The sequence below is a fragment of the Labrus mixtus genome, chromosome 11 (assembly GCF_963584025.1).
Source record: "Labrus mixtus chromosome 11, fLabMix1.1, whole genome shotgun sequence".
In the NCBI taxonomy this organism is placed as follows: domain Eukaryota; kingdom Metazoa; phylum Chordata; class Actinopteri; order Labriformes; family Labridae; genus Labrus; species Labrus mixtus.
In genome coordinates, this window is record NC_083622.1 from 2,361,728 (window position 1) to 2,371,727 (window position 10,000).

A 10,000-nucleotide genomic window follows, 5' to 3' on the forward strand; every position below is an offset into this window, starting at 1 on the left:
CCCCGCAGGTCTGATCCCTCTGGGTCCATGTTCAAACACGGCTCCGTCAGACCTCCTGGTGGACCACAGCCAACCCCCGAACCGACCGCTGGACTCCAAAAGAATGACCTGGAAGAAAAAACCAGAAGAACTCCATTTTTTAAAACATAAACGACTTAAAACTAAACACAGCGTGGTAAAACATTAGTCCTAGTGTTTTACATTTTATTTATAAATTCCATTTAAAGGAGCAATCTGTAAGATATCTACTGAACTAAATGATAAAGGTATCTTACTATATGATCATTAAGGAAACATGTTGAAGTGCTGGCTTCTCTGACAACAATGCAGCAGCCAGTATGTCCTCCTTCTAACTTTAGATTCTGCTCCTGAATGCTCTGGATTTGTTTGGACCAGAGAAGGTCGTTTTGGACGCCCCTCGGTTTGCCAGATATGAGAGCAGTTATCAGGTCAACAGGTGTTGCAGCGATGGAAGCGGGTCAAGAGAAGTGGTTCAGATAGAAGTGATTGTACCCGACCTAAAAAGCCTCTGCATGTTTCTAATAAGCTCCACAAGCAGAAACGTGCTCAAACTAGGATCAATATTGGAGATGCTTTTGAAAAATGGAGAGAGGTTAGAACACAGAAAGGTTTACAGAGGAGGATTTTTGTCACTGCCTGTGTGTGTGTGTGTGTGTGTGTGTGTGTGTGTTACCTTGGTAACCTGGGGGCTCTTGCTGAGGTAGTACGACGCTGCCAGACCCCCGATCCCCCCACCGAGGACTGCAACCGTTCTCATTGGCTGTTTTGGAGACAGAATTCAAATAAACTTTCTTCTATCAGAGCTGGTCAGACAACAACGACGAGCAGAGAAGAACTACTAACTGTCTGAAATGTTACCATTACAAGTTTGTCTTAAAAAGTCCATAAATACATAAAAATGTGTTTATTGTGACCCTTTAACCTTGGAGCCCCCCCCCTCCTTTTCTCTAAAAAAAAAGCTGCCCCCCCAGGACCCATAAAATCTCATCAGAATACACCTACATGCTTGTTCTTACAAAAAGAGATTTGTAGAAATTTCCCAGAAAATGTTTAAACATCATTTTATTTAAGGTGTCCCCCCTGAGGTCTCAGGAGCCTTAGAGGGTCCCGGGTTGGGAGTCAATGCTCTTTCTCTTTGCTTGCTGCAGCTTTTGGTTAAACTGCGACTGAAGGTCCAAATGTGTACTTATTATCGATCCTTTAAATAAAAGCGATTGCATCATTTGAATCATGAAGTCTGAGACGTTCAGAGAAACTGGAACCAACAAACAATGAATCCATGTTCACAAGCAGCATGAGGGGGGATAAGAGAGGAGTCTGTTACAGGGAGGGTCTGCCTGCTGCTCCTGATATTAACTCTTTATCAGAAACAGTTTAGACATCTGTCTGCATCTGTGTCCCTCAAACTGTTACTCCTCTCAATGTTCAACATGCAAAATAAACAACAAAATAAAACTGTATTTCTAATATATATTTATTATAGTTAGTCTCTCTGTCAGAATATTTTAAATAGTTGAAATAGTGATCCCTTCAGTCGGCTTTAAATGAAAGTAACCTGAGGGTCAGAGAGGAAACCTTCAGGTGTGTTTTCTCTTCTTCTCTGTTTCTGTGTTTTTCTGAATGGAGTTTTTTAATAAACTGTTTACAACAACACAAAGAGGAGCTTAAAAAAAACGTTTTCATAAAGAAACATTCACATCCTTATAACACAGACAGCGCAGGTACACAGATATGTAACACAGGCTGTGGTGTCACATTATAAACTGTCCGCTGGAAACAAACAAACCTCTTCTCTCTGTGACTCAGTTTGTGTTGCATCAAACACAGAAATTAAAACCCCGTCACCCCGACGTCATTATTTATTTACCTGTTTATTTCACGTAACACCGGAGAGTCGGGTCCGTCTTCCGTGTGCAGGAATAATAAATGCATCGCCCCCACGGTTCTTCTCTGGATGTTCTTATGACGTCAGACAAACGAAGGGGTGGTGAATTATCGCCCCCTAGTGGTGCGGAGGGAAACTCGGGTTTTTCTTTTTAACATGCTGGACTCAAAATAAATAAACAATTAAAAATAAATAATCAGAGTAAAATAATATATCTTAAGCTCTAAGAAAGCTTAAGAAAATAATAATATTAATAATCATAATAAAAACAATAATAAAATCATGGAGCTTTTGCATTTAAGCAAACATTTCCTCCTGTTTTTTCTAACTTTTTTTAATAATTTCTCAAGAACATTTTAATTGTGTGTCCGTGTGAACATGTACTTCTATGTTTGCATGTGCAGACGTGTTGATTTTGTGCCTGTGTGTAAATCTATTTTCACGTTTGCCCGGGCACACACACGTCTCATTTGTGTAAACTTTGTAAGCTTTGACCTTCTGACCTTGAGTGTTTGTTGATATTTTATAGGTGTGTGCCATGGGCGTTTCTAGGCAGGGGCCAACAGGGGCCAGTGCCCTTGTAACACTGAGCTTGCGCCCCCCCTCCACATACACACAGTATTTGACTCAACAACCGGACTAATAATCTAATATTAAATTCTGTTACTGAAACAAATATAACCCAGTGTATTTTATGATGTGCGCTTTTTTTTTAGGCATAATATATATATATATATATTTTAAAGCGATCATCTTTGTGTATTTTTCACCTTGTTTTAATGTTCCCCTCTGACAAAAGTAAAAGTGGTCTAGAACCGCCCCCGTGTGTGTTTCTTGCTGGTTCATCAGAGTCTGTTAAAAACTCGCTGCTGATCTTCATCCCGACAGGAAGTGATGTCATGAGGTGTTGAAACGCCTTTGTATGCCCCTGTGAAGCACTTCGATGTTTCAAACGAGCTTCATTAATTAACTTGCCTTCCTAAAAACCTTAAAAACCTTTTTTTATTTGATTTTTCATTCAATTCAATTCAGATTTATTTTCGTTTTGCCTCTTACCTTTAACAGTGTCACCTTTTAAATCTTGTTATATTTCACATTTATTATCAGCCCTCTGTGACATCTCATCTTTTATAAATCAGTGTTTCTGTTTTACGACAGCACTGACTCTGAAAACCATTTTGTCGTTATAAATAAATGACGTGAATCTGAATTAATAAAAGAGGGGAGAAAATGATGTGATTAAAACCCGACGTACTGACCTCAGAGTTTCTCCATCTTCCACCCACCTGTTTTAACACTCCTATATTTATTCAGTAACCATGACGTCACTGATCCCGGATGAGCAGCATCATGAGGCGGAGGAGGGCTTCTTCATGAACAATGACATCATCAGACACATAAACAATATGACACGAGAGAAGACGGTGATATCTGTTTCTGTGTGAGCATGCGCAGTGAAGTGGTGCCTAAAAGGTGAAACAGCCTCTTTCATAAACAAGTGACATGTAAGATTACTCGTGCACATTCAGTTTGTGTGTATTAGCCAATTGGAGTAGGGAGGGTCGTCCCTGCGTACACCACTGAGCATGAGGCAACATCCCAAATATTCAAAACGAAGATACTGAAAGTAACATGAAGGTGGTACCTGAAGGCATCATCTTCCTCATAAATTCTGTTAAGTAAAAAAAAAAGTCAACACAGCAGGCACATTATTGGTTATAATCCTCATCAGTTCCCATCTTAAAACCTCCCACGTGCATCTTTATGACGCGTTCAACCTTTTTTTTTTTTTTTTTTGCAGTCATGAATTCACGTGTGAGACTTGAAAAACCAGAACGACATCAACAAACCATCTTCACACCTCGTGGTCGACACATTAACCTGCCGATTCAGACCGGAACAAACGCCTTTTGTCACTGTTGTGTCGACACGACGTCACATAATGTTCAGTGTGTTTTTATTATCATTAATGCATCTTCGTGTATTTGTTGATATTTTCTAGGTGTGTTTTTCTTGCACGTGTGTCATGATATCTGCGTGTGTGTCTGTTGCTGATCCTCGTCCCCCCCGACCGGATGTGATGTCATGAGGTGTTGGATGCGAATAGCAGGAAGAAAAGCGGAGATCTGATGTTTGTTTGACTTTGGTGTGCAAAAGTATACTCTTTATTCTTATTATATATCCAACTTTATTTTGCCCCGACCCCTCCCCTCCACCCAGCCCCCAAACCGGTGGCATTCCCATGTCACCAGTTACTGTCACTGTTACAATAGCCAATCAGAGCTCACCTGCAGAAAGAAGGCAACCAAACAAAGAAGAGCAGAAAAAAGGGTTACTTTCAGTTTGTTTTTTCATGTTAAATAGTAATAAATACATTGAGATGCAGTGGTTCTTACTTTATCCTTTTCTCTTAAGCAGAAGGGTTAAAAAGTTTTTTATTTCTGTTTCTATTTCTTTTATTTCTTTATTGATCTGTGTTGGATCTTTAGCAGCAATCCGGACCAGTTGTCATGGTGATTAGCAGCACAGAGAGGAGGAGCTGTCTGGAGGAGAAACGCAGCAGGAGGAGGAGGAGGGGGAGGAGGAGGAGGAGAGGGCGGGCGGGCGGGCGGGGGGGCGGGGGAGCGGGGAGGACGAGGAGGAGGAGATCTGTGTGAGCGCACGGCGGGCTTCAGTGTCCTGTCACCTCCTTCCCCCTCCACCTCCCTCCACCCCCCCCCTCTCTGATCCGCCCCGACAGAGGGAGGACACGAAGAAGAAGAAGAAGAAGTCCTGAATCACACGGCGGCTGTCTCCTCCATGTGTGTGTGTGTGTTTGGTGTGTGTGTGTGTGTGTGTGTGTGTGTGTGTGTGTGTGTGTGTGTTAAGACTGCTGTAAATATGACCCAGTGTGAACATGAACACGGCTCCTCCCTCCTCCTCCTCTTCCTCCTCCTCCTCCTCCTCTCCAGGCTTCAAACAACAACCAATAAACACACAGCTCCTCACAGCGGAGAGAAATCAGAATATTAAACAACAATAATAATAATATTAATAAAAACAAACTCGTCACAATCATTCCTCTCCAGCCGCAACAGAAGACAACAAACTAAAACCGGATAAAAGGAGAGTTTTCCCAGCATCCTCCTCTGCTCCTCCCCCTCCTCCTCCTCCTCCTCCTCCTCCTCCTCCTCTCATGCAGTACAAACTGTCTCCTGCAGCACTCAGTCTCCTCGAGTCTCTGACTCGGCCGTGTGTGGACTTGTAGTAGTTGTAGTTAAAATCGTATGGCTTTAGGGCATGGTTCAGGTTTTATCAAGAGTTGGCCGGCCCCTCGTCTGAGTCCGGCCTCCCTCGGCCCCCCGCGGCGGGGTTATTGTTGTTGGAGGCGGGGTAGTAGTCCTCGGGGGGCGGGGCTTGTGGCCCCGGGGCGGTCGGGGCCGTCCGAGTCCGGAAGGCGGACAGTCCGATCGGCAGAGCGAGGGGCAGCGAGGCCGAGCCGAACTGAGACGCCTCCATGGAAGACACCGCCCCGAGGTGGTGCAGCCCGAGGGACACGCCCACATCCATGCTGTCACTCATCTGGGGCGAGGATCCCTGCTGGCCCCCACCTCCGCCGATGCCCGTCTGCCCGCTCTGCCGCAGGCCACGCCCGCCGTTCCCGTGGTGGGAGTAGGTGGGGTGGGGGTGGTGGGGCGGGTCCAGGAAGTGGCGCTGGTGTTGTTGGGAGGCGGCCGGCTTGTGGAGCAGCAACTGGGTGTATGCTGGGTCCTGACCCCCACCTCCACCTTCACTGCCCGGCCACATCCTCATCTGCTGCTGGGAGGGAGCCTGATGGGGGTGAACACACGCACGCACGCACGCACACACACACACACACACACACACACACACACACACACACACACACACACACACACACACACACACACACACACACACACACACACACACACACACACACACACACACACACACACACACACACACACACACACACACACACACACACACACACACACACACACACACACACACACACACACACACACACACACACACACACACACACAAATATTATATTAGTCGTCTCATGGATTTAAACCGTCCTTTTTTTTTATTTCGAGGTAAAGTGACATCTCGTTTAAAGACCTGATACTCAAACTTCTTTCTTTTTAAGAAAAACTAAATCAAAGTTTTACTGAACGAAGACCGCGGAGAAGCTTCACAAAGACGGCGTGTTGGTTCAGGACAGTGAAACACATCAGGGTGTTGAGATCTAACATCCTGCAGTTTGTTAAACACTGTGGAAACGTCGGGGAGAACCAGAGCCTCGTAAACCTCCATAAGATCCGCTACCAGGAGCACTCAGGTCCAAAGAAAGTGAACAGGCTGAATTCTCGTGTTCATGAAGCGTGCTTAGTTTACAAGGCAGTGCGGGGGAAAAAAAAGGAAAACACGATGAGAACATGACAGCTGTGGAATATTTTTGAGTCATTTCAGAAACAACCAGAACACTCAGTGGTTTCTGAGAATGGAGGCGGGGATCGATTATTACTTGATGTTTACGTTCTTGTGCTCGTGCGTGAGCTGTACCGTGCAGGGATCGAGTGCTCGCACGAGTCAAACGAACGAACTGGATTTCGAGGGTCAAATGCACGTAAGGGAACTACGTTAGTGCGCCCTGACTCTGAAATAACTAACGAGGGAAGACGGTTGTTTGACTCTTTATGTATCGAGAGGTTTCCATTAGTCGATATGTTTTTAGATTAAAATGAAACAGACTGAATAGTTACTGACATGATGTGTGTGTGTGTGTGTGTGTGTGTGTGTGTGTGTACCTGAGGGCTGGTCATCTCATAGTCTGAATGTGTAACAGCAGAGTTGTAGTAGCGGTTACTGTAGCGGTAGTTACGGTTGTCATTGGAAGAACCACTGGAGCCACCTGAGAGGAGAAACACACACAAGAACAACTGTTCAAGATTTCAATCTGGATATCCTCCCTCTCTTTTCTTTAGAGAGAGAGAGAGAGAGAGAGAGGGGAATGACAGGCGGGAAGGGACTCACAGGCGGGATTCGAACCCTGGCTACCTGCTTTGAGGACTGTAGAATCAGAACATGGGGCATGCAAACTAAATACTAGGCCACCGGCGCCCCATTGGGACAGTTTATAAGTTTTCTCAGCAGTTTGTCATAATATCAGAATTTAATCTTTGATATGATTCCAGTAAAAACATAAACTGTTTCAGTACCACGGCATCAAAAGAAGAAGTGTGAGGTGAGCACTAGTTCATGTTTTTAATTACCAAAAAAATGCAAACTCCTGCTACACTGTCTAAAGTGGCACAAATAAATCGGCAACGTTTTGGTTCTGAAACATCACCAACTTATTTGTCAGACAATGTTCTCTTTCATTTGACTGAAAGACGTCCCTCTCCCCAGCAACTTCTTCACGGCTCCTCCTGAGGGATCCTGAGGCGTTACCAAGGCAACGCTTGTAACATGTGCATTTAATTTAGACAGTGTAGACCTCTGCTGCTCTGTCTTTTCTTAAGAGAAGTAAACAGATCGTTTGCAGAAACATAACTTGAGAATCATAGTTTCTGAAGCACCCCTCCTCTCTCTCTCTCTCTCGCTCTCTCTCTCTCTGTAGTTTCTTTAAAGCTGCAGAACTTCTCACTACTATCGATCATTTAAATAATGGAGAGTTTGATGTTTAAAATGTTTGGGATTGTTGAGTATCAAAGAATCGAGCGTTAAAAAAAAACTCCATCTCTGTGCAGAGTCAGTGTGTGTGTGTGTGTGTGTGTGTGTGTGTGTGTGTGTGTGTGTGTGTGTGTGTGTGTGTGTGTGTGTGTGTGTGTGTGTGTGTGCGCTGACCGGAGCTGGACACGGAGCTGGTGGTGGAGGTGGAGTGGGAGTGGTCCATGGCAGGAGAGGTGGATGTGGATGAACTGGTGTTCGTTCCTTCGTCTGTCGTCTTCTTGAAGAAGTTGTGCTGCAGGGCGTAGAACGGGGTGATGCGGCTTTTAGGGTCGTAGTCCAGCATGCGCAGGATCAGATCTGGAAAAAACAGCAACAGAACCAGGAGGCGGGGTCAGAGCTGAACCAGGACTCAGGAGCGCTCACATGTGGCTGCTCGATGTCGTACATAAACATGTCTGACGTTCTGATGAATGTTAATCCTACAGGTCTGGCTCACCTTTAAACTTCAGGTAGTCACAGGGGGCGTGTCCTGGCTCCCCTGCTCTCCGACCCCCTGGACCTCCGGTCTCCACCCCCAAAATCTCATGAAGACGCCGTGTGGCCGGGGGCTTATACTCCTGAAAAGCGCACACACAAGGTTAACACTTTCTGCTCACACACACACACACACACACACACACACACACACACACACACACACACACACACACACACACACACACACACACACACACACACACACACACACACACACACACACACACACACACACACCAGTGTTTCCCACAGAATGACGATGTACCTGTGCAGCTGTCTCTTTAAATCTGCTCACCTTACTTCCTTTCAGTTTGATTTTCCCAGCACACACAACCCTGCACCTGTCCTCTCTTAAGACACACACGGCGGCGAGTCCTGCCCCGCCTCCGACCTCGTCTCTCTAGGCCAGTATGTGTCTGATCTTTTTCTCATAATGCATTTTGCCCTTCACCTTTATGTTACCTGGCCAACAAACCAGCCCACCTTGCATGTGCCCTATTGGCTGATACACACATATGTGGAGGCATCTGATTGAATTAAAAAATGTTTTACCTTTCCTTCAATTGTGTACCCACCCTTTTTAAATGATGTTTGTTAATCTGTTTCTCGATGACCCTGATGAACGCCACGAGCCGAAACGCGTCGGTCTAAATTGTTAATAAAGTCTTCTTACTACAAGTGTTGCTGGAGCATTTTGACCTCTTCCAAGCCTTTCACTCTTCATGCACCTTGTCAGTTGGTGAAGTTTGTGCCAGAAAATCCTCTTTTTTCTCAGAATGCATTTTGAAAATGTTCACCACTATTCCTTCATCACAACGGGCCATCTGCTCGTGGCCGAAGCCTAATGACATTACTTATCAAAACACGCTCAAACTAGGAGTAAAGAATGACATCGACAGCAACCAGCTGCACAAGAGTAGCTTGAAAAAACAGCATGAGATGGTTCATGAGACGTCTCTCTCTCTCTCTGATCACCTGCAGACTTATTGTCAGGTGCTGCACGATATCACTTGACGGACGGCAGAGAGCGAGGAGAGTTTGTTCACCATTCTTATACGGAGAGACGCCAAAAAAAAGGTCGACAAATACACTTATCATCGACGTGTGGGAAACACTGTGGGATCGTCTCGTCTACAGAGACACTGATCATCACCTTCTTGATGTCTTTGTTCTTCTTGACCGTCCACAGACCGTCTGACAGTTTGTCAAAATACTTCCTGGCTTTAGGAGCGGCGTCCAGCATGTGGCTGGGAGGGACCCCCAACACCTCCACAATCTTATTCATCTGGTCAACCTGAGAACACACACACACACAAAAACACATGCTGGATCATTAAGAGTGTTTGACATGTGGCTTCAGGCTGTTTAATGTCAATGTAAATAAACAGGGGCTGTAACTAAACGTTGTGTTTTTTCACCTCGTTGGAGCCGCTGAACAGAGGCTCTCCTGTGTGCATCTCCACCAGGATGCAGCCCAGAGACCACATGTCGATGGCCAGGTCGTACGGCATCCCCAGCAGCACCTCCGGAGAGCGGTAAAACCTGCTCTGGATGTACTGGTAGATCTGAGAAGAGGAGGAGGAGGAGGAGGAGGGGGAGGAATATTTATCACACCTGAGCTACACATGACTTGACTCTAAAATGAAGCTGAAGTCAGTGTGCCTGCTGTTTCACACACTGTCCACTGGGGGGGCGCCACATCCCTCTAATACAGACCACACTGACAATCAGAGAAGTAACCCTTCACACACCAGCTGATCTGACTTCAAACCTTCTTTGCATGGACACACACAGCTGAAGTAATGCTGCCTGACATACTGACGGATATTCAGAATATATTCTAGTGAATTTAAACCTTATTTTGAAACCTGC

General features: G+C 45.4%; 2 protein-coding genes across 3 annotated transcripts in view; both read right to left on the minus strand.

Annotated features, from left to right (window-relative positions):
* The window catches only part of ppox (protoporphyrinogen oxidase), a 7,466-nt gene extending 5,430 nt beyond the window's left edge, over window positions 1-2,036 (minus strand). Inside the window, exons 1-3 of the mRNA XM_061049552.1 lie at window positions 1,889-2,036; window positions 695-781; window positions 1-108 (exon numbers count right to left, since the gene is read on the minus strand). The exon at window positions 1-108 is cut by the window's left edge and continues 27 nt beyond it. Of these exons, the coding sequence (XP_060905535.1) occupies window positions 1-108; window positions 695-778 (192 nt within the window). The 5' untranslated portion in view covers window positions 779-781; window positions 1,889-2,036. The remainder of the gene's footprint in view (window positions 109-694; window positions 782-1,888) is intronic.
* Window positions 2,037-4,238: 2,202 nt separating this feature from the next.
* dyrk1b (dual-specificity tyrosine-(Y)-phosphorylation regulated kinase 1B) overlaps window positions 4,239-10,000 on the minus strand; it is a 44,487-nt gene continuing 38,725 nt past the window's right edge. For both annotated transcript variants that reach the window (XM_061049562.1, XM_061049561.1), the window contains exons 8-13: window positions 9,547-9,693; window positions 9,282-9,422; window positions 8,088-8,208; window positions 7,766-7,948; window positions 6,727-6,830; window positions 4,239-5,716 (exon numbers count right to left, since the gene is read on the minus strand). In XM_061049562.1, coding sequence (XP_060905545.1) covers window positions 5,201-5,716; window positions 6,727-6,830; window positions 7,766-7,948; window positions 8,088-8,208; window positions 9,282-9,422; window positions 9,547-9,693 — 1,212 coding nt within the window. In that variant the 3' untranslated portion in view covers window positions 4,239-5,200. The remainder of the gene's footprint in view (window positions 5,717-6,726; window positions 6,831-7,765; window positions 7,949-8,087; window positions 8,209-9,281; window positions 9,423-9,546; window positions 9,694-10,000) is intronic.